The sequence below is a fragment of the Sapajus apella genome, unplaced genomic scaffold (assembly GCF_009761245.1).
Source record: "Sapajus apella isolate SASKATOON/1434 unplaced genomic scaffold, GSC_monkey_1.0 scaffold6, whole genome shotgun sequence".
Classification (NCBI taxonomy): domain Eukaryota; kingdom Metazoa; phylum Chordata; class Mammalia; order Primates; family Cebidae; genus Sapajus; species Sapajus apella.
Window position 1 is genome coordinate 6,061,564 of NW_022436946.1, and position 24,622 is coordinate 6,086,185.

Consider the following 24,622-nt stretch of genomic DNA (forward strand, 5'->3'; position numbering starts at 1 on the left):
CTAAAGCCTTATGATTTTCCTGAAGTATGGCCATGATTTTTCCCAAGGCCAATTTTCCCTCCCACAGGAGGGAAAGCAAGACACTCTCGTGGGAATTCTTTGAGTTTTTCATTCTTTTCTCTCTCCACTCAGTTCCATCGAGATGTGGCAGTCTCAAGTAGCTAGTAGAAAAAAATTCTGGCCTGGAGCAGTGGTTCAGGCCTGCAATCTCAGCATTTTGGGAGGCCAAGGTGGGCGTTGCTTGAGCTCACAAGTTTGAGATCAGCCTGGGCAACATGCCAAATCCTGTCTCTACAGAAAATACAAAAATTAGCTGGGCATGATGGCACATACCTGTAATCTCAGTTATTTGTCGCCTGAGGTAGGAGGATCACTTGAACCTGAGAGGCTAAGGCTGCAGTAAGCCGTGATCATGCCACTGCACTTCAGCCTGGGTGACATGGGGAGACGCTGTCTCAAAAGGAAAAAAAAAAAAGAAAAGAAAAAAGAAAAAAATTTTAACAGTAATTAAGAAAGTAAACTAAATGGTCAATACAAATGTATAAAAATATATTTATAATGTAACGTTTATTAAGCTTGCTTGGAAAACAAAATTCTTTTACTTTAAATTACTTCATTTCTATGCATGAAAGGAATGGTCCACAGTGAAACAAAAGCAATATTTCCAATAATGTTAATTGTCTCTAGCTCTGTATACATTTTCAGCTTTCAACACCTGTCTACCACCATAACCAATGCAGAGTTGTTTAATATGAAGTTTTGACTAAAAAGGGGAAAACTGGAGTGAAACAGACTCAAAACAAGCAAATCAATACCAAGAGCCAGAAAGTGTTCTTCTTGAAATTTATATACCATACGTACAAAAAAGAAGCTAAACCAATTGATCATTATATACACACATTTGTGAATATTAGTATCTTACATTTACATATATATGTGCATATGTAATCAAGTAAAAAGATAAATGTTAAATAATTTTTATCAGTGAAAAATACATAAAACACGACTGACACTTCATTTTGAGTGCTTGTTCGATATTCAGTGCTTAAAAACATTTGGAAAAATAATCCCAAAATATAACCTGGTGAAAGATATTTAAAAAGTGAAAGAGATAAGGAAATACTAAGTGTTTGGTGTGATTTTCATAAGTAGGGGAAATGAGCAGAAATAAGATCTATCCTCGGGGAGGAATTGCATAGCATAGACCGGATGAAGAATCGGAAAGAAAGAACATGGTTTTTCCCAAGGCCAATTTTGCTCAAAATGGAACAGAACCAGGGAATCTTCCGTACAAGGCAAATGAACTGAAGTTTCCATCATGAGTCCATTCTATTTGCAGACGCACAACTGACTTCCTCCTTGAGTCTTTATTAGGAGGCAGGCCTCAGACATTTACCCTATAGTCAGATACAACGTCAGTTCTTTTCTTGGCTTCCATCAACAGGGTAAGAGTGCAAGGGTATCATATAATGACATTGCACAACTTTGTAGGAATCTGTCTTTACTGAAGAACCACCGGACGGTGTGCTAACCATCCTTCCAAGCATGGGGCTGGTTTGCAATTCTTGAACCTCTCAATTCTTCTCTAAAGACTGAGTTCCGTTAAGAGTTGGGGCAACTGTTGGTGCGTCCTTCCCAGCGCGCTCCAGGGTCTGGGATGGGCGGCGGCGGCCCGGGCCGGCCTGCTACTTGAGGCAGGGACAGCAGAAACAGCAGATGGTCCGGCAGGGGTTCTTCTTCTTGTACTGCACGGCCTTGCGCACCTGCGCCTTGGCCTGGCCGGTGTAGTCCACCGTCTTCTGCACGTTGAGCTCGATGACGTTCAGGGTGTCGGCCTGCTTCTCCACCAGCACCGCCATCTGCAGGAAGAGCTCGTGCACGTCGCGGATGCGGCTCTCCAGGCGCAGCAGCTCGCGGTGGCGGCTCTCGATCTCGCTGAGGGCGGCCCGAGCGCCCTTCACGTCGGCCAGCAGGTTCTCGGAGAACACGTCCCACTTGCCCTGCTCAAACATGTCCTCGATCTGGTCGCCCGAGACGTCCTTGCCCATGATCTCCAGCTGGCGCTGGATGCGGATCTTGCAGTTGTCGCGCTGCTTCATCTCGGCCTCGTTGTAGTCGTGCATGGCGCGCTGGAAGGTGAGGGTGAGCGCGTTGTACTGCGCCCGCGAGATGCGCGCCGCCGCCGAGTGCGGGCCGTGCTGGGCCTCGGCCGCCTCGCTCAGCTCCTTCATGGCGCGCAGCTTGCGGTGGATGACCTCGCCCCGGGCCTTGATGGCCTTGGCGATGGAGTTGGTGTCGCGCTTGATGCTGCTGAGGCGCCGCATGGACGTGAGGAAGCGGGCGTTCTGCTTTCCCAGCCGCTTCACGTCGGCCACCAGCAGCTGGTTTTCATAGTGGATGTCCTGGATGTCTCGGTACAGGGACTCCAGGATGTGGTCCGTCTCGAACACGATGTCCTCGTGGGGCGAGTCAAACTCATCGTCCCCGTCTGGGAACTGCTGGTCATACTGCTTGGACAAGTCCAGAAGTTCTGCTAGCCGGTCTTTCATTTTGCCTGCAAGTAGAGACAATGAAGTTAAACTCTATTGAGGGTCATATACTTGCCTTCAGGGGACTGAAAAGGAAACATGATTCTCAGCACTCCCAATTTTTTATTCCAATAAGTGCATTAAAGGAGCTAACTGTTCTGACATTGGCTTACAAGGAAAGAAGTAAGATGGCCAAACAACTTGTATTTGAAGGCCTATAGGCATCTGCAGTACCATCACAGCCGTCCAGAACTCAATCAGCAATTTAAACTTTTAGATTGCATTGGGAAACCATCTTTTTCTTGTTTTATGTTTTCCAATCATCGCAAATTAAAACACACACAGAAAAGAAAGAAAAAGAAGAAGAAAGACTTACAAGCACAAGTATTTTTGAATGAGAACAACCTACAAGGCTTTGGGGCCAACATCCAAATGTTGCCTATTTTGTGTCTATTTCAACACTGGTAAGCAGCCCCTCCTGCACATACTAACCACTCTTAAAATAGTTACCATGCAAATCATGATTTAATTTTTTTTTCTCTTAAAGATGTTGTAAAAATAAAACACACTTGAAGTAAAATGACAAGACAGAAATCTAAATGTAAAATTTAGAAGTTGAAGTTTCCTTACTCCTCTTCTCAATAACATTCCCTAATGATAAGCATCGTTAATAACACTGCTTTTTAGAATGCTTTTATATGGAAAATTCCAATTATATATGGCCTAATGGCAATAATATAACACACTCCCATTTGTCCATCACGTAAGCATCAATGTTTGCGCACTTTTAATAGCTTTTTGAAACAAGTTCGCATCTCAAGCAAAATTTTCATGTTTGTACAAGGATGGTTTTGGTAATTCCTCTGCTTAGTAAAGCAAAGTAATAGTCTCTATGTCCATATTTTTTCCAATGAAGTAAAAAACTTTCATTTTTAGTAGCATGTATATATGCTAATATAGGGAACATCTTGCCTTTATACATGAGACTTCATGACCAGAAAGATTCCTTTTCTCCTACATAATTTGCAGCAAAGAGGGGAATAGTAGTAACACATAATGGTTACACAATGTATCAGGGTTCTTGGTCTCAAATTAAAAGCTTCTTTCAAGTTGAAGTAATTAATTTTATATCACCACTAATGGAATGCTGACAGTTGGAATTGGTGATAAATGGAAAATGGTGAAACATTAACCATGGCCTCTCATCTACCATGATCATTATTCACATAAATTAAGCAGAAGTTTTATTCTATGATGGTCATTTTTAATATAACAATGTAAGCTGCTTAAAGTGCCATTTCTGATATCTGGTGGCTATAATCAATACCAGACCTTCTCAATATGGGGAAGGTGATTCTCCTAACAGTATGGTTGACGGGCAGAAAAAAGATCCAGGCTGGACCAAAACTATGCCTTCACCTGGTCTGGATTTCTTGATATTCAACTGTTTACTCATTTTAACAAAATTGAAAGACAAACCACCAACTGGGGAGAACTTATAATATATGACAGATAAGGGGTTAAGATACAAAATATATGTATTTCTAAACTACCAAAAAATCTACTTACCCAGACAGTGAAAGGGCAATTCAGAGAAGATATAAATGACAGAGAACATAAATGCATGTTATATATGCCCGATATTGTCTATGCATCTTTCATATGATATGCTCTTTAGTTTTCATACAGATTCTGTGAGAAGGTACTGCCATTATCAGAGTTGGTGTGAGCATAGGGAGATCAAGGAATTTACACAAGGTCACCAGTAAGTGAACACTCAGGCTTCAGAACAGCACCACTTAACCAATGCACTAAATAATCTTATATTTTTATATTATAGTCACAAAAGACTTCTGTATTAAACAAGGAAATGCAAATTAAACTGCGGAGAATATTTTTCCCCATAAAATTAGCAGGAAATTTTTTGGTTGCTGTTGTTTTTTGAGATGGAGTCTGGCTCTGTCACCCAGGCTGGAGTGCAGTGGTGCAATCTCGGCTCTATGCAACCTGCACCTCCCGAATTCAAGCATTCTCCTGGCTCAGCCTCCTGAGAAGCTGGAATTACAGGTGCATGCTGCCACACCCAGCTAATTTTTTTTGTATTTCTAGTAAAGACGGGGTTTCACCATGTTGCCCAGGCTGGTCTCAAACTCCTGAGTTCAGGGCGGTCTACCCACCTCGGCTTCCCAAAGTGCTAGGATTACAGGTGTGAGCCACCGTGCCCAGCCAGGAACTTTTTAAAAACAATAATTTTTCAAATGGGTAAGGATTCCGGGAACTCTCAAAAAATACTAATAATTCCATCTCATGCCAGTCAGAATGGTGATTATTAAAATGTTGGGAAACAGCAGATGCTGGTGAGGTGGTGGAGAAATAGGAATGCTTTTATACTGTTGGTGGGAATGTAAATTAATTCAACCATTGTGGAAGACAGCGTGGAGATTCCTCAAAGATGCAGAACTGGAAATATCATTTGAGCCAGCAATCCCATTACTGGGTATATACCCAAACAGTAAAAATCATTCTATTATAAAGATACATGCATATGTATGTTCACTGCAGCACTCTTCACAATAGCAAAGACATGGAACCAACCCAAACGCCCATCAATGATAGACTGGATAAAGAAAATGTGGTACGTATACACCATGGAATACCGTATAGGCATAAAGAGGAATGAGATCATGTTCTATGCAGAGACATGGATGAAGGTGGAAGCCATTATCCTCAGCAAACTAACCCATGAACAGAAAGCCAAACACTGCATGTTCCCTAAACAAGAGAACACATGGACACAGGGAAGGGAATAATGCACACTGAGGCCTTGGGGGAGGGCAGTGGAGGGGAGAGCATTAGGGAAAAGAGCTGATGCATGCTGGGCTTAATACCTAGGTTGATCTATGCAGCAAACCAAAGTGGCACACGTTTACCTGTGTAACAAAGCCGCACATCCTGCACATGTACCCTGGAACTTAAAAACATAAATAAAATAAAATAAAATAGTCAATACTATTGTTCAGGGTTCTGAGACCTCTCTCAGCTTTTGCTGAACTAAGAATTACATTAAATTTTTTTCTAGATTAAAAAAAAGTCTAATTTAAAATTCCTGTGGTGCCTTTGTTTTTGCAACTTAATCATTTTGCAAATGAAGTATATTAATTATTTTAAAAATTGGTAATTGATAGAATCTTTCTGGAAGACAGTTTAGTAATATGTATCAAAAGCTTTTCAATTGTGCATTTGTTTTGATCTATGTGCATTTATTCTAAAGATATAATGGAAAGGCATATGAAACTCATTGCTCTAAATATTTTCATCACCACCTTGTTTTTACAGAAATTCAGAAATAAGTTAAATGCACAATAATGAGGTCCTGGCTTCTACATAAGTCACAGAGTTTAGAAGGCTATCTGATGGAATGAAAAGCATATATACTCTGTTAGGCAGAAAAAGTAGGTATGGAGAAGAGAGAATTTGCAGCATTCTAAAACAGAAGCTTGAATAATACACATCAAAATGTTAATTATCATTTTCTCTGAGTCTATGCATTGCAATCAAGTTAACATTTTACGCTACCTGGGGAAAGCGCATTAGCTAGCTTGCATAGAGTTGAGCTGTACCCATCTGCTTAAGTTAGTATCCAAATATAGTCTACCATGCAACAACTGGATGAGATGGAATGGATACATTTCGATGAACAAGGCAAGAAGAGGTGAGAGATGCCTTCCTTCCTTACATTTTGGTCTTAGGAGGCACTTCAACCGAAGGAAATGGGTAGATACGGGACTGTGCAACACCCTGGGACGCTAGGGATCATTTGTAGGCATCCTGCTTGTTCTAGACAGGTCCTGTGCTCTGTATTGCTCTCCTAGAGCCATGAAAAAGCTATTAAGGGACATCATATCATCATAATATAAAGAGTCCAGTACAATTCAACCATATAGAAAATGGTCTTGGAAAAGTTCAGGGACTGTCATTCCTTCTCAAGATCAAACAACCATAAAGTCATAGATAAATTATAAATCAGGTGAGGGCTCAAGCTCATGTCCATAGGTGCAAGTCCATAATGTGCTATTAAGAGGAAAAAAAAGGGTATGGGAGACATAAAGATTCTCTCTTGAGGTGTGGTCAAGAAGGAGGGAAGAGGGCCTTCACCTTGCCTTCCTGCCCACCTTTCCTGGCTCAGCTCAGCCTCAGATGAGTTGCCTCCACTGACATAGGTCTCCTGGTCGCCAGGGAGCAAATATTAGGAAAACTACAACAGAAAGTCCACTAAGAGGCTGCTATTCCTAAGAATGTCTCCAAAAAGGTTAAAAGTGTATACACTGCTGAAGTTATACAAAAATATAGAAGTGGGCACAAATAGAGCATCAAAATAACCTATATATCCTGTAGCCTGATTCTGTACTATGAGTTCCTAGAAAGAGAACTACGGTAAATGAGAAAGAAAATTCAGACAATTCTACAGACCTTCCTGTCTAATTATAATAAAGGATAATGTAATAAAGTTTGGTAAATTGTATTCATCAAGTTGCTAAAAATAAGTCCTACTTTGATTTGCATGGAGGTGAAGAATTTAAAAGGAAATTTACAACCAACTACCAAAAATCTGCTTCTGCTTTCTAGTTTTCTTTTCAGGCTTGCATATAATCTGTCCTGAAAACTAGGACCAACAGGGAAGGAAACGGGAATTGCTTAAGTCTTTTTTCATTAAGCAATAAAGTTTTGTGTAAGAGAAAACAAAGGAACAAAGAGATGATGGCAGCTCAGTGGTCCTCAGTCTGCAGGAGGTGACAGAATCATCTGAAGAGCTTCAAAGATTACAGATGCCTGGGCACCTAAAGTTTCTGATTCGGTAGGTCTAGCATGATCTCCAGGTGATTATAATGCATACCCAAATTTGTGACCCATTCCATAGATACCTATCATGTCACTTTTTTTTTTTTTTTTTTTTGAGGTGGAGTCGAGTCTTGCTCTGTCACCCAGGTGGGAGTGCAGTGGCACAATCTCGGCTCACTGCAACCTCTGCCTCCCAGGTTCAAGCAATTCTCCTGGATCAGCCTCCTGTGTAGCTGGAATTACAGGTGTGCACCACCATGCCCAGCTAATTTTTGTATTTTTAGTAGATATGGGGTTTTACCATGTTGGCCAAGCTGGTCTCAAACTCCTGACCTCAGGTGATCTGCTTGCCTCAATCTCCCAAAGTTCTGGGATTACCGGCATGAGCCACTGCACCTGGCCCATGTCAGCTTTTTATTAATAATTATCAGGCAATTCTGGAGAACTTATAATAATTCCTAGCTTGGGAGTAGTCTTGATGGGCAAACCACTGATAGGGAAGGAAAGGGGTAGCTATTGGCCTCTCTCCCACACTGAAAAGATGGTGGCTTTCATAAGCACTGCCTCCTGGCTCCCTGCTATGGAGGCTAAATAAGAAAGTCAGCGGAAAACTCACTCTCATAAAAAAAAATCTCTGAAGCCCAAAAGGAAAAAGAATCAAGAATGTTTGAAACAGTTTATTCTGATCCCTTCATTTTATGATAGAAAAATGTAATTGTTGCATGCATTGATCAAAGGAGAGTATGAATAAACTTGAAGACTGAGCTTCCTATGATGAGGCACCCTCAGGTACATGAATAAATTTTCTGATAGCATTCATAGAGAACAAGGAAGGATGGCGATATTCTATTAAGTAATTGCTCTGGTCATTGAGACCAAGATCCTGCTATGAAGAGCCTACTATATCTGGCACATAGAATCTTAAAATTTTCTGTCGTATCAGGAAGGAACAATTCAGAAAGCAGGTTTCTACCTACCTCAGAAGACCAAAGAATGGAGGTGACAACCACATTGTATCAAGTCTGTTTTCACACTGCTGATAAAGACATGCCCGAGATTGGGAAGAAAAAGAGGTTTAATTGGACTTGTAGCTCCATATGGCTGGGGAGGTCTCACAGTCATGGTGGGATGTGAAAGGCACTTCTTACATGGCAGTGGCAAGAGAATATGAGGAAGAAGCAAAAGCAGAAACTCCTGATAAACCCATCAGATTTCATGAGACTTATTCACTATCACCAGAATAGCACAGGAAAGACCAAGCCCAAGTCTCCCCCCCAATTACCTGTCTCTGGGTTCCTCCCACAGCACTTGGGAATTCTGGGAGATAAAATTCAAGTTGAGATTTGGTGGGGACACAGCCAAACCATATCACACATAACCAAGACACTGGATGCTACAAAGGACAACTGTGAAAGTCATTGTTCCCAACTTGCCTCTAAGGGAATAAATGAAATATATAGTATCTCTCTGATCATAAAGGAGAGTCTTTATTAGGCAGCCCCAAAAGACTAATACACACATTAGGCAAATTTTGCCAAAACCTGGAAACACAACGTTTTCTTGTTTCACAGCAAGATGTTAAAGTATTTTTACAAGTAGTGAGAAATTTCAGACATGGGTCTATGCAATACAGAGCAGCTCAAGACACATGGGAAACCTTGTGAAGCTTATTATGGAGATCAGCTTGTAGATCTACACGTACACACACACAAACAGAGAGAGAAAGAGAGAGAGAGAGAAAGAAAGAGAGAGTCTTTGCAAATGGCATTCAGCTACTTCAGAAGCAAAACAGATCTGCCCCCAAGATATACATTACAGCACTTCTGCACAGTACTCAAGTTCTGATTTTCAGATTCTATGACATATCTCCTATGTCCTAATTTTATGCCAATTTTATAAGTATGATTAAAATGATTATTACAAATCAGAAGGTCCATTACTGGTCTATAAGGTACCTTAATGAGCCTTTGCGTAGGTCTTACACAGTATCTTTGCGAAAGCTGGGAAAGGGCCCCTTTCTCTGGGTAGACGCAACCCTGCCCCAGGGAATGCGACCTGGTGAGCTGAGCATCGTTGGATTGACAGCTTGTCCCATCTGTGGTGAGATCACAACTTGCGCAGCCCAATGGGGTCGCCCTCCGTACACCTTTCTCAACCACCTCATCCAGTCCCTCCTGCCCACACATCCCTGCCACCAGAGGTACCTGGAAATGCCACAGGTACAGTGTCATTGTAACTTAGCAGTTCCTTTCTGGCATAACCCATAGTAACACAACCCTTAAAGAACAACAAATACACTTTCCCTGACAGGTTGATTCAGATTCACAAATAATAATTTCACTCAGCTGAGTAAAACTGGTGCTCTGATTCTTGATTTTTAAAATGACACATCTATGAGGGTGCTATGGTTTAGCTCTGCGTCCCCATCCAAATCTCATCTTGAATTGTACCCTCATAATTGAATCATGGGGGTGGTTTCCCCCCATACTGTTCTTGCAGTAGTAAGTCTCATGAGGTCTGATGGTTTCATCAGGGGCTTCTGCTTTTGCATCCTCTTCATTCTCTCTTTGCCTGCTGCCATCCACATAAGATGTGACTTGCTCCTCCTGGCCTTCCACCATGATTGTGAGGCCTCCCCAGCCATGTGGAACCGCAAGTCCATTAAACCTCTTTCTTTTGTAAATTGCCCAGTCTCGGGTATCTTTATCAGCAGCATGAAAACAGACTAATGTAGAAGGAAACATTTGAACATCTAAACATTATAGGTTAAAACTAAAAAGTTCCTAACGAACAGTTCTTATTTTCTTGCTGCTCTAAAGTTAATTAAAAAAAAAAGTTTGTATTGTATCTTAAAATGCATTGGGCAAGTACACATTTAATACTGCCTTAGGGCTCATTCAAAGCAAAAATGGAAAGTTTGAAGAATATTAATTGAAATAGTTTGTAATGATAAAAGTCTGAGGCTAGAAGAAATAATTTTTAAATGTCTCTTGTTTTCTCTTTGCTCTAATGCAAAAAGCAGGTAGGAGTTATTCAAAGCATTCCTGGAGGAGACAGTCTTTTACTTTTCAATCACTCTACTCATTTGATGCCCTCTGACATAATTCACTTTTCAGCTTCCTCAATCAGAATTTTCCGCCACTGTGTGAACAGAAGAAGGTAGTTTGATACGCACAGTTGATAAACCGTCAATGGGAAGTTGGATTTCCCTGTCAGCAATATGCTTTTGGATGCTTTTGTAGAAATGCACTGGAAATCAAAGCAGCTACTCCTGTGTAGGTTTCATACATTCTGCTATATAGCAAACATGTATTAAGCATTTGTAAAATGCCAAATGCAGTATTCAGCAATATGCAGGCATTAACTCATTTATCCTTTATGAGGTATTATCATCATCCCCAGTCTACAGGTTTGAGGCCTAATGAGTTTAAGCAGTTTGCTTAAAGTCACACAGTTATGGAGTTGGCATAGAAATCCCAAAAGTGTGACTTGAGAGTACATCTGTAATCCACAAAGCTACACTAGCTTCTTTTTCCTAAACTCCCCACAAGAAGGTTTCTTTTAAAATCTTTAACCTAATAGGAAACTGATTCCCTAACTGAGATTTTCTATTAGGAACAATTATTAGCATCTAATTACTCAGATCTGGATTAACACATGGAAATAGTGTCACCATTAGAATCACTACTTTCTTTCCCACACAAATTTCTTCATATCAGAATTTCCCCAACATTGCAACACTTCAGTTGTTACAGCTTTAAAAATAGGGAGTAAGTCACCACAACTTTCCAAAAATCCAGAAAACCATTAACACTCTAAAATAACAGAGCACAGATACTTGGAGATGTAAATTTTACAGTCAGGTGCATAGAAGCCGCAACAGGAACGGACAGGAGATGAGCTTTCTAAGAGAGAAAGTCAACACAGGAGCATGCAAGGGTCAAGGCTCCAGGCTCAAGGCTCAAGGCTCAAGTCATCTGTGCAAGTTTTTCTACTTGTATCTCTACTAGTATTTACAAACCAAAACAGTTGTTGTAATCTTCAGTCTGATTTCCCTTTGACCCTAGAATGTGAAGCAAAATTTTGCCTGGAAAATACAGGCAAAATCTATGTTTAAAAAATGATAGGGAATAGATTTTGAGTCCAGTAGGAAACCATATATGCCTTTAAGTAATTCCTTTATATTTTGTAACAATTCCATGAAGTATCTTTTAAAAGGAGAAATCCATGGAGTTTCCAGAATCATCAATGATATTTTCTTTTCCAACTTATAACACCAGTTAAGGAAAAGCTCACCGAATTTTTGCATTCCTTTATCTATTTCCCTTTCTCATAAACAGTGTCCTTCGAGCCACTTATTCTAATCTCATTGCCTGGTTACTCCCGTTAAATTCTCCCAGGAAAAATATTCTTACATATGGTTGATATCTTTTACATGAGGTATAGAAATATCTGAGTTATCCAACATCATCAACGCATGAGGTTTTTCCATGTAAGTAACCTTTACAATAACTGCGGTTTCTCCCTTCAAATGTCAAAGTCATCTACTTATTGTTGTTGGAAATCGTCTTCTAAAACGCATGGACACGCTTCCTTGCTTTTTAAAAAGGAGGGCACTGGACACAATGTATTGATGACTCAAATGGCCATTATTAACATCTTTGAACCATGTGGTGATACAGTTTTATTTGATTTCTAATGTTTTTCTTTCCTGGGAGTAAAAATATCAAACCCTTCCTCAGTTATTTCCACTTACCACCACTGATGTCTTCTCACTCCCTTTACAGATAGCGGCAACAAAGACATTCGAGAAGGAAACATTTAATAATAGTAAGCTTATAAGTGAGTCTGCAGCGCTCTAGAGTCAAGCCTGCTCCGTAAAGCAAGGAAGAGAAAACCGATGTCAGTGACAGACTGTGCACCCCACACCAGTCACTGTGCTGGAGAACTGATATCAAATTCACTACCAAGCCTCACAATAACCTTGGGAGGAGGGTAACATAATTTTTAATTTACTATTAACTAGGTCTCAGAAAAGTTAAGTTCACCCAGCGAGTCAGGGAGAAGTCTGGGATTGAAACTCACATCTGTCCGGGTTCTGCAGTCATGCCCTTTCCACTCAATCCTGCATTGAAGCTGTTGGGGGAGTGAGGGTGGGAGGCGCTAGTGTGGGGAGGTACTAGGTTAGGAGGGGCTGGTGTTGTTAAAGAGCAATATTCTCCCCTGCTCTGTGTCCTCCCTTCTCTGGCATCTCCCTCCACCTCCTCCTGCGAAGGGCATGGAGGTGCTTCTGTAATCGGTGAATCTAAAAGAAGAACCTGTCTGCAGTAGCCCAGCTTCTTCTTTCTTTTTCCTGAAAGTGGGTTTACCAGAGAACCTGTGTTCTCTCTGCACTACCCCTGGTTGGGGTGCATGAAATCAGCTCTGGCCAGGGAGGGTAAATCCAGCCAATTCTGGCTTCAAGATCAGAAAGCACAGTCTCCCAGATGTTAAGCCACATCTTCCAACCTTATCTTTATCAGTCACTAATGAGACCCTTTGGCCTCTGACTGCTTTCCTTTCTAATTTCTCCACGGGTGTGGAAGTCAGGCAGATAAAGTCTACTTACTGTGCTCCTTCCTAATCAACCCAACAACCATGTTAAGTAAAATCCAAGAAAGTGAGAGCAGAAAAGGACTGTAATGATGATCTTGCACAGTGCCTTCATTGCAAAGATGAGGAAAGAGAAGCTCATTGTATTAACATATAAATAATATTAAAAAGTGTTATTAAGGCTGGGTGCAGTGGCTCACGCCTGTAATCCCAGCACTATGGGGAGGCCAAGGGGAGTGGATCACCTGAGGTCAGGAGTTCGAGACTAGCCTAGCCAACATGGTGAAAACCCCTCTCTGCTAAAAACACAAAAATTCACTGGGCATGGTGGTGTATGCCTGTAGTCCCAGCAACTCGGGGGGCTGAGGCAGGAGAAAAACAAAAAAGAGAATGTTATTAGCAAAGTGAAAAAAAACTCTTAGGTAATTGCCTTTTCCAGTTATAGCAAGAAAATCCTAACATGTATAAAGCATTTTCATGAGGGTAGCATATATTGAGACTTCGATAAATGACAGCTATTAATTTTACTATATTGTCACTATTATTATTACTGTTTGAGATAGGGTCTCACTCTATTGCCCAGGCTGGAGTACAGTGGCACAATCGTGGCTCACTGCACCCTCTGCCTCCTGTGTTTAAGCAATGCCTCAGCCTCCTGAGTAGCTGAAACAACAGGCATGTGTCACCACACCCAGTAAATGTTTGGCATTGTTATTAGAGTTAGGGTTTCATTATGTTGGCCAGGTTGGTCTCGAACTCTTGACCTCAAGTGATACACCCACTTCAGCCTCCCAAAGTGCTGAGATTATAGGCATGAGCCACCGTGCCTGGCCAATTTTACTATTTTATTTTTGTTTTTGAGGCAGGATCTCACTCTATTGCCCAGGCTGGAGTGCAGTGGTGCCATCTCGGCTCACAGCAGCCTTGACCTCCTGTGCTCAAGCAGTCCTCCCACCTCAGCCTCCTGAGTAGCTGGGACTACAGGCTAATTTTTGTATTTTTTGTAGAGACGTAGTTTCACCATGTTGCCTAGACTGGTCTCAAATTCCTGAGCACAAGTTATTCCCTCCACCTCAACCTCCCCAAGTGCTGCAATTACAGATGTGTACCACTGCGCCTGGCCTAATTTTAGTACTGTAGTACCAGATAGTATCTGAACCATGAAAGCATCAACTCATTACATTATTTCCATGATGTGGTGAGCATCTGTTCTCATCCCACATTCCTGATCTGACCTCCTAAGTGTCCCCATTCTTTCCCCTTGAATTTGTACATACTCACTGTGAAAGGGTGCAAAAATGTTTTTCTGGCGAGGCGCGGTGGTTCACACCTGTAATCCTGGCTTGGGAGGCCAGGGCGGGTGAATCAGTTGCACTCAGGAGTTCAAGACCAGCCTAGGCAACAGGGCAAAACCCCATCTCTACAAAGACAGAAAAATTAGCCAGACATGGTAGTGCACATCTGTAGTCCCAGCTACTTGGGAAGCTAAGGATGGAAGATCACTTGAACCTGGGAAGCAGAGGTTGCAGTGAGCTAAGATCACACCACTGCACTCTAGCCTGGATGACAGCATGACCCTGTCCCAAAATAATAATAATAACAAAATAAACATAAAAATTTTCTTACTACGCATTCTTTGCACCTTCTCTGATCAAGAGGTACAGACCATCTCCCAACTCCTTGAGTTTGAGTGTGGCCATGAGACTGAGATTTGCTTTGACTATTGAGACATTACGAAATATGATACAAGTAGAGGTTTGAAAAGCATTTGTGCAAAAGGGCTTGCTATTGGGTACCTTCATTCCACTAAAGGATGAATCCTGGACTAGGCTGCAGGAAGATGATGCCTAGCTGAGCAGTACTTGAGGCTGAGCACAGCCCCCAGCTAACCCACCAAAAGACTGAACGTGAAGGAGGCCAGGAGAGCCCAATAGAAGACTGCTCAGCCAATCAACAGGATTGTGAGAAATAATACATCATTGTGTTTGAAGCCACTAAAATGGGTAGCAGTTTCTTATGCAGCATAAACTCACCGACACACAAATTGGTACCTAGAAGTGGCATGCTGTCAGAACAGAAACCTCAAACATTCCGGAATGGCCTTGGCACCAGACAGCAGGTGAAGAGCAGTGATGTAACTGCCAAGAAAAACTGGAAAGATGGCACGCAGACTGTTAGAGGAGACCGGAAGTGGTGAGGAAACTGAGAGCAGTCAGGGGAAAAGGCAACCCTTATCATAGGGAGCCAAACACTTGGCAACACTGCTGCCTGTGGCAGCTCCAAAGACTGAAAATGTCAGTATGAATTTTGCATCTCACTGCAAAGATCTCCAGACAATGTTGAAAGTGTTTGAGTGTGTCTATAACTACATAGAATTTCTACAAGATAGAGACAAACTAAAAATTGGATTATCTAGTTTGCAAGCATTATTTAGAGAAAATAGAAACCAGAACTCACAAGATAGGAAAATAAAAACTTTTTACTTCTCCGATCTTCTCAACTGGAAGAAACAATTCTAAGAAATAAATGGCCTCAGAGTAAAGACCTTGGTAAAACTGAATAAGGTGCCTCATAGACCTTCTCAGCTAGACAAAGTGAGCCTAAGACTCTAAGCATATTGTCTCAAAGCAGCCTGACCCTTAGCCTGAAGTAGACAGAGGTCTACCATGAAAACAATTATGAATGTAGGTTTTAGGGGCATGGAACCTAATTAGATTCTTTGGAAATCCACAAAGTTTTTAAGAGAGTTTTACTGACAAGCACACTCACAACCTTACCCTAAAAATACAGAGACTTTTCAAAGGAAAAGAGTCCTCTGGGTCCCCAGCTTTTTATGATCAGGATCTAGGCCAATGACGTTATTTAGCAGCAAAAATAAGCCATTTGTTATGGGAAAAGAAGAGAGTTTCAGAGGGTAGAGCCAAGAACAGTAGAGAACTATAAACCAGGAAACCGCTTCTGCAAAGCAGAGCTGGGTTCTAATCAAGGAACATGGCCCAGCTCAGAAACAGGGGCACTGGTAACATGTGCTTGGACAGAACTGCTATGGACCAGTGATTGTCATGTGTATCCTGCTCATGGGTCTTTTTTTTTTTTTTTTTTAAACAGGGTGTCTACTTTTGTTATCCTTTTCCTATCTCGTCATTATATGTTAGATGTGTATGGGAAAGACAGCCTGTTCATTGTCTTGGGATCAACAGAATCAGCATAAGAAGAGCTATCTCTGCGTAGTTTGAACTGTACCTAGATCTCATACAGATCAGGCATAAATCTCTAGACTTCGAGGCTAATACTATAATCTGATGAGACTTCAGCGAATCCTGGGATGGGAGTGATTATATTTTTTTTTTGCAAGAGAAATGTGAATAAATTTTGTCAGAGACAGACTATATTTGATTACAACAAATGGCAACAAATTCTTAGCAGCACCTCCCATCAAGAAGTGGCATCAGTTTCTCTACTCTTTGAATCGGTGTCTTTGACCAAGAGGATGGTAAGAAACATAGACCAAGCAGAGGCTTCAATAGCATCAACACCTTGGGGCTTGCCTGCTGTGGGAGCACTGAAACCATTATGTGAGAAAGCTCAGGCTAGCTTCCTGGAGGATGAGGACACATGGAGAGCCAGGCCAGCCCCCAGCTGACCCACCTCAACTGAGCCCAGGTGAGATCCGTGGAAGAACCACCAGTGCTCACTATCTGCCAGGGACCGCTGTTGAAGGTTTACATGGATTATCTCATTTAATCCTTGAACCCATGAGAAATAGCAAATTGTTACTTGGGGGTGGCTTGTTATTCTGACAAAGCTACCTGATATACCTCCTTTGGGTTTCTCTATGCTCCTTAAGGTATATTCTTTAAAGAAGACTTGGAGGCTGTTGTGAATCATGGATAAATTATAATTCCTGGAAAGTAAGTTCTCATGTATTTAAAACAAGTTTGCTGCTATGATTTTAAAACACAATCATAAGCAACATGAACTAAATAGCTGTCCTTATGAAGTATGTCACCTGTGCAACAATTGTGACCTAAGCTATATATTAATATCTTGATTTTAATTCAGTAGACCTTTGTGATATTCTACTCATATTGTACGCAAAAGTTAATATAAAGCATACACAATTTTTAAAGCACATGTTTTGTAACATATCTGAAAATAGCCCTTTTATTTTTTATTTATTTATTTTTTTTGAGGACCATGGTCATAATCATGGTGAGGAGAAAAAAAACATGCTAAAAAAAAAAAAAAGACTATTTCAAACACACAACTTCCACACAAAGACTCTGCAAAAGTTGTTCAATAATACAGTGGGCTAAATAGGGGTTCTTGAGCAGCAGGGTCAAGAAAGTACAGAGATACTCCGTAGTTTTAAACTTGGCTGAGTTTCAGTCTGATAAGAGGTTCTGAGAACTTGAAGAGCCAATGTTTAAATGGAAGTGGATAGTTTGAGGTGTATTACAAGCCTATCATTCAGCTCACCAAAATAGGCAGTACATAGGCACAGGACAACTTCCCGAATAACAACTCCACTGCCACATCTAAAAGTTCCCTGGTCAAAGACTGGACCAGGGAAGTTTTCTGCTGCCATGCTAAAAAGAGCAAAAATTAGTGGGATGTGAACTGGGATTCTAAGGAATTTCAGAAGCTGATTATGGCCTTACTAACCCTTCAAAATGTTAACGGCAATCAGGATACTTCTTTTCAGAGCTGTAGGATCCACTTAGAATTCCATATCCACACAGGGACGTACAGGAGAAGGGCCAAGTGTTCAAGCCTGGGGAATCATGTGGAGACACAGCCAGACCCCACCTCTGCTGTTACTGGGTCTTGCCTGGGTTTCCTCACTGGTTTCAGGGTTCCCAGCAGTGAGGGCAATTCCAAACAGATGAGTGCAATTCTTAACGATGAGTGCCTTTCAAGCCTCTGCTAAGTTTTATATTATTGTGGGACATCTTCTCTATACCCTGTCTTCCCAATGCATAAATAATGACCTCATAGGATAGTAGAGAGAATTAAATGAGGTAAGCCATGTAAAGCTCTTAGAGTGGGCACTCTCTATATGGTACCTATGGTCATGTATTCACATGATTTTAATTCCCTGAAATAACTAATGTAGATTCACTAACTTATGCAGCAGGCATGTGTAAGTGTGATCTGGCTATGATAGACAAAAGCTTGCATCTTTGGTGTTTCCAAGGAGCAAATTTCTTACCAATCCATTATTATGCTAATAAAAAGGTTTGGATCACCGGGGGTACCTTTTCTGATGAGTTTCATAAGTACTTGGTACCAGCAGCTTGTGTTCACTGCAGGGAAGTTGGACTAGATGACAACTGCAAGAATTTGTTATTCCTTCACATCTGTCCTGCTCATCCTCCAGCGGAAATTCTCCTCAAAAATAATGTTTGTGCCAAATACTTTCCCAAAAATGTGACTTCTCTGCTTCATACATGTGACAAGGCATCCTTAGATCAATGAGAAGTAAATAATGCTGTGTTGAACAGCATGCTAGTGGTAGTGAACAGAGGCATTAGTGTAGAAGATTTTCAAAAGGAGCTTAGCATGAGGGATGCCATATATGCTGTTGCCAATGCTTGGGACACGTGACTAAAGACACAGCTGTGCACACCTGGCACACCTCTAACGTGTGACTGTTCAGTGATGACGATGAACAACGTGGTGATGTTGAAGGATTCTGTATAACAAGTGAGAGAAAAATGATGCATGATCTCCTTACATATGCAAAAAATATACCTTCGGAGTCCGTCAGTAAGCTGGAAGAAGATATCAATGAAGTTTTTTAACATCAACAAGGAGGCTACAGTTCTTCATTCATTGACTGATGGTGAAATAGCTGAAATGTTTCTCAGTGAAAATGATTATGATAATAGGGACAATGAATATGCCATTAATGCTGCAGAAAAAGTGCCTATAGATGACACAGTGGATGTGTGATGAGCTTACTGAAGGACTACAGTAGCATGTGTTTATAACAGAACAACAAATGATACCAGTTTGTAAAATCTAAGAGAAATCTAAAACAAAAACCATTGTTAATGAGGCAGATGACTCTGGAGGAAATATTTTAAAAGGCTGTCCAGCAGGATACCTCCTTATCCTCAGAGGACCCACTTCCCTCAACTATTACTGATATTTCTTCTCACCTAAAAAAAGTACAATGTACAATAACTTTTTAATCAGAATTCATCCTGCCATTGTTGTTCCCGTTAACAGCGGGTACAGGTATTTGGTGATGCTACTGGGCTCAGTTACGCTGAACACATTATTTTTCTCACTGTATTAATATTATATATTTTTTACCATTATGTACTTCTGTGTGAATAAGTCTAAGAAAATCATTGTAGTCAGGCGTGGTGGCTCACGCCTGTAATCCTAGTACCTTGGGAGGCTGAGGTGAGCAGGCTCTTTGAGTCCAGGAGTTCAAGACCACCCATGGGAAACATAGTGAAACCCCACCTCTACAACAAAATACAATAATTAGCTGAGAGCAGTGGTGTACATCTGTATTCCCAGTTTTGGGAGGCTGAGGTGGGAGGATCAGCTGGGCCCAGGAGGTCGAGGCTTCGGTGTGAGCTGTGATCTAACCTGAGCAACAGAGCAAGATCTTGACTCAAAAAAAGAAAATGAAAAAGAAAGAAATTATTGCTTATCAGTAGCATGTAAATTCAGAGTCAGGAATGATGGTGATACCAAGCAAGCACAGATGGTCCATGTGGGTGCCTGAGACAGTCACACCTTTGTTTTCTGATGGTTCAATGTCCATAAACTTTGTGTCATGCACAAAATTATTAAAAACACTGTATACAATTATCTTCAGGCTATGTGTATAGGTATATATGAAACATAAATTTTGTGTTTAGATTTGGGTATTATTCCCATGATATCTCATGATGTATATGCAAATATCCCAAAATCCAAAAAAATCTGAAATCCAAAACACTTCTAGTCTGAAGCATTTCAGATAAGAGATACTCAACATGTAATAATACATCAAATAAGACAGACTTGTTTAATGTGAAAAGTAAAAACTTTCCATCATCTAACTATATATAATAACTCCATTAAATAGCCAGTGATAAAATATAATACATATTCTTCTAGATTCTTTTCTATACCAGAAGGTTGTGAACACTTAAGAGACAGTGTTCAGAAGAACCAATCCTGTGACTGTGAAATATAGTTCCTTTCCCTGGAAAACCACAGAAGCTGTCTGAGGTTTCTTCTTCCCAGGGGCATCCCTCAGAGATGCAGAGACACAGGGCAAGTCACACCATACTTTCCATCAACAAAAGATTTGTGCAGGTGAAGTCAGGTAAAAAGAAAGAAAGAGAGAGACAGACAAAAAGAAAGGAAAGAAAGAAAGGGGAGGAAAGGGGGAAGGGAAGAAAAGAGGGAAAGGGGAAGGAAGGGCTGGGAATAGTGACCATGCCTTTAATCCCAGCTCTTTGGGAGGCCAAGGCAGTCAGATCACTTGAGGTCAGGAGTTTGAGACCAGCCTGGCCAACATGGTGAAACCCTATCTCTACTAAAAATACAAGAATCAGCTGAGTGTGGTGGCACATGTGTAATCCCAGCTACTTGGGAGGCTGAGTCAGGAAAATCGCTTGAACCTGAGAGGCAGAGGTTGCAGTGAGTGAGATTGCACCACTGCAGCCTGTGCAACAGAGCAAAAGTCAAGGAAGGAAGGAAGGAAGGAAGGAAGGAAGGAAGGAAGGAAGGAAGGAAGGAAGGAAGGAAAGAAGGAGAAAGAAATGAAGGAAGACTGTGGGAAACTTGGAAAAGAAAGGGAAATTTTAGAATGCAAGAATATCCCCATGTGTGCCTTCATGTTTAAGAATCTCAAGATGGTTACCCCAATTCCACACATCCCAGAGACTGTGAAAGAATCCTGAAGCATCTAAGCTAGTCTGAGGACTGATATTAAGACTTAGTGTTTACATAAAAACCCTAGAAGAAGACCTAGGCAATATCATTCAGGACATAAGCATGGGCAAAGACTTCATAACTAAAACACCAAAAGCAATGGCAACAAAATCCAAAATTGACAATGGGATCTAATTAGTTTCTTCTGCACAGCAAAAGAAACTATCACTAGAGTGAACAGGCAATCTACAGAATGGGAGAAAATTTTTGCAATCTATCCATCTCACAAAGGGCTAATATCCAGAATCTACAAAGAACTTAAACAAATACCCAAGAAAAAAACAAACAACCACATCAAAAAGTGGGCAAAGGATATGAACAGACACTTCTCAAAAGAAGATATTTATGCAATCAACAAACCTATGAAAAAAGCTTATCATCACTGGGCATTAGAGAAATGAAAATCAAAACCACAATGAGATATCATTTTATGCCAGTTAGAATGGCAATCATTAAAAGTCAGGAAACGACAGATGCTGGAGAGGATGTGGAGAAATAGGAACACTTTTACATTGTTGGTGGTAGTGTAAATTAGTTCAACCATTGTGGAAGACAGCATGGCAACTTCTCAAGGATCTAGTAGAAATACTATTTGACCCAGCAATCCCATTACTAGGTGTATACCCAAAAGATTATAAATCGTTCTATTGTAAAGACACATGCACACATGTTCATTGCAGCACTGCTCACGATAGCAAACACTTGTAACCAACCCAAATGCCCATCCATGATAGACTGGATAAATTATGGCATATATACACCATGGAATACTATGCAGCTATAAAAAAGGATGAGTTCATGTCCTTTGCAGGGACACAGATGAAGCTGGAAACCATTATTCTCAGCAAACTAACACAAGAACAGAAAACCAAACACTGCATGTTCTCACTCATAAGTGGGAACTGAACAATGAGAACACACGGACACAGGGAGAGAAATATTACACACTGGGGCCTGTCATGGGGTCGGGCACTGCATTAGGAGAAATACCTAATGTAGAGGACGGGCTGATGGGTGGAGCAAACCACCACGGTACATGTATGCCTATGTAACAAACCTGTACGTTTTGCACGTGTACCCCAGAACTTAAAGCATTAAAAAAGAAAAGACTCAGTGTTTATAAAATTCATGGTTAGGTTTTCTGACCTATACACTGAACATCTCTTCTGCATAAGTGTCTCATAAAGGTAAGTTGTATTCCCTTCACCCCCAGCACCAATTAATAAGATTTCATTGTTAGTAGTGGTAGGTTTTGTTTAGTTTTTCAGTTAGATTCAGGAACATGTAGTGAAAAGATCTTATTCTTCATCTAGCAGAAGCCTTAAAAGTACTGTTTCCAAGAAAGAGGCAAAGGGTAGATACTCCTACTGCTGCTAACATCATTTGAATAAAGGGCTCTCGGCCTTTTAAGCGAGGGCTTATTCCCATTTCCATCTCTAGCTGCATCAAGTTGAGCATTTAACATCTCTGTCAGTTTCCTCATCGGTAAAATGATAATAACTCTACTTACCTCACAGGGTTACTTTTTGATCATTAAGTAACATAAGTTATGTACATGAAAGCACTTTGTAAACTTTAAAGTATTTTACAAACAGTCTTAGGAATTATTATTTTGAATACTGCCATCCATAATCGGTTAATTTATCAGGTAGCTTATTGAAGATACTACAAGTACTACTCATTTGGAAGCATGCGCAAACCATATGATCTAAAATAATTCTATAAAACCAAAGAATGATTCTATTATTAGGTTTTTGTTTTTTTGAGACAAAGTTGCACTCTTGTTGCCCAGGCTGGAGTGCAATGGTGCGATCTCAGTTTACCACAACCTCTGCCTCCCAAGTTCAAGTGATTCTCCTGCCTCAACCTCCCAAGCAGCTGGGATTACCAGCATGTCCACCATGCCCAGCTAATTTTGTGTTTTTTGTAGAGATGGGGTTTCTCCATGTTGGTCAGGCTGGTCTCAAATTCTCGACCTCAGGTGATCTCAGCCTCTCAAAGTGCTGGGATTACAGGCGTCAGCCATCACGCCTGGCCTCTATTATTAGTTTCTTATATTACTCCTATAACTCAAGTGACAAAATATTAGTGCTCTATTCAGCCTAAACTTCGGGAAGACAGGAGTTAGGTGTTTGGTATTCTCTATATAGAAGGGGCAAAGAAAAACTCACTTATTTTAAAGAAAAGTTTTCTTCATAGTGAATATCTTGCATTTTACCTATCAAAGAAGTCAAATAACCAATATCTTCTTTCAAAACAAAACCAACTAAAAGGCAGTAGTTGATCAAATTTCTTATATATTTACCCCAATTGAAACTGTTCCATGTAGCAACTGTGCTCTCTTAAGCTACATAGGCTGGGTGCGGTGGCTCACACCTATAATCCCAGCACTTTGGGAGGCCGAGGCAGGCGGATCACGAGGTCAGGAGTTCAAGTCCAGCCTGGCCAACATGGTGAAACCCTGTCTCTACTAAAAATTAAAAAATTAGCCAGGCATGGTGGCAGGTGCCTATAATCCCAGCTACTTGGGAGGCTGAGGCAGAAGAATCACTTTAACCCAGGAGATGGAGGTTGCAGTGAGCCGAGATTGTGCCACTGCACTCCAGTCTGGGCAACAAGAGCAAAACTCTGTCTCAAAAAATAAAAAATAAAATAAAGCTATATAGAATCAACATCTACAGGTATTGAAAAAATCTTAAACATCTTATAATGCTAACAGGATTTTAATTTTCCCTTATATGTGAGCTTCTAATTTGGATAAAAGGGATGTTGCATGTTTGCAGTAATACTGGTAATGTTTGCCTTGGGAATCTGTAGCTATCTTTCTATACGTCGAAAAGTGCAGAAAATTCTGTAGCTAAAGAATAATGTAATTTGTTCTCTCGTGAACAGACTATCAACATCCATGCAGAATAATTCCCAGAAATTATGACATGCATACAACTTTAAATACTGTAACTTTCACTTTTGCTTACTGTTGAGTATTCTTTATCATTCGATTTTAACATAATATTAAAATACCTCAATTCTATTAACTAAAATATACACAACAGCATAGAAATAATAGCATCCATTAGCTTTATTTTATTTTTATAAACCAAGTTGAGAAGCCTTTTAATGAGATTTTAAGTAATGTTTGTAAAGTGTGTGTAGACTTGTATGTGTAGACTATGTGACTGATATCCTTATCCACATCTTTCAGGACACATGTTTGCATAGGCTTCTCTGACAGGGAATTTCATGTGTTTATTCATCAAGTATTTATTGAGTATTTATACCCCAGGTATGATATGAAGAGGTTAGCTTGGTGAGCAAAAAATAAGTGGTCCCAGTCCTTGTAAAATATATTTTCTAAATAAGCAAAACAAACAAACAAAAAACAACTTAACATAAAGCTTTTTATGAGAGACAGAGAGAGAGAGAAAATCTTGCTCTGTCAAAATCATAGCTCACTGCAGCCTCCACCTGCTGGGTTCAAGCAATCCTCCCACCTCAGCCTCCTGAGTAGCTGGGACTACAAGCCATGAACCACCACACCCAGCTAATTTTTAAATTTTTGGGCTGTGTGCAGTGGCTCGTGCCTGAAATGCCAGCACTTTGGGAGGCCAAGGAGACTGGATTACCTGAGGTCAGGAGTTCAAGACCAGCCTGGCCAACATGGAGAAACTCCGTCACTACTCAAAAAGAAAAAAAATACAAAACTTAGGCACGGTGGCAGG

General features: G+C 40.7%; 1 protein-coding gene across 2 annotated transcripts in view; it reads right to left on the reverse strand.

Moving 5' to 3' along the window:
• Positions 1-826: 826 nt before the first annotated feature.
• STX11 (syntaxin 11) overlaps positions 827-24,622 on the reverse strand; it is a 50,107-nt gene continuing 26,311 nt past the window's right edge. The window contains exon 3 of one of the 2 annotated variants that reach the window (XM_032274539.1): positions 827-2,554. In XM_032274539.1, the coding sequence (XP_032130430.1) occupies positions 1,686-2,554 (869 nt within the window). In that variant the 3' untranslated portion in view covers positions 827-1,685. The remainder of the gene's footprint in view (positions 2,555-24,622) is intronic. The other variant, XM_032274540.1, reaches the window with a different exon arrangement.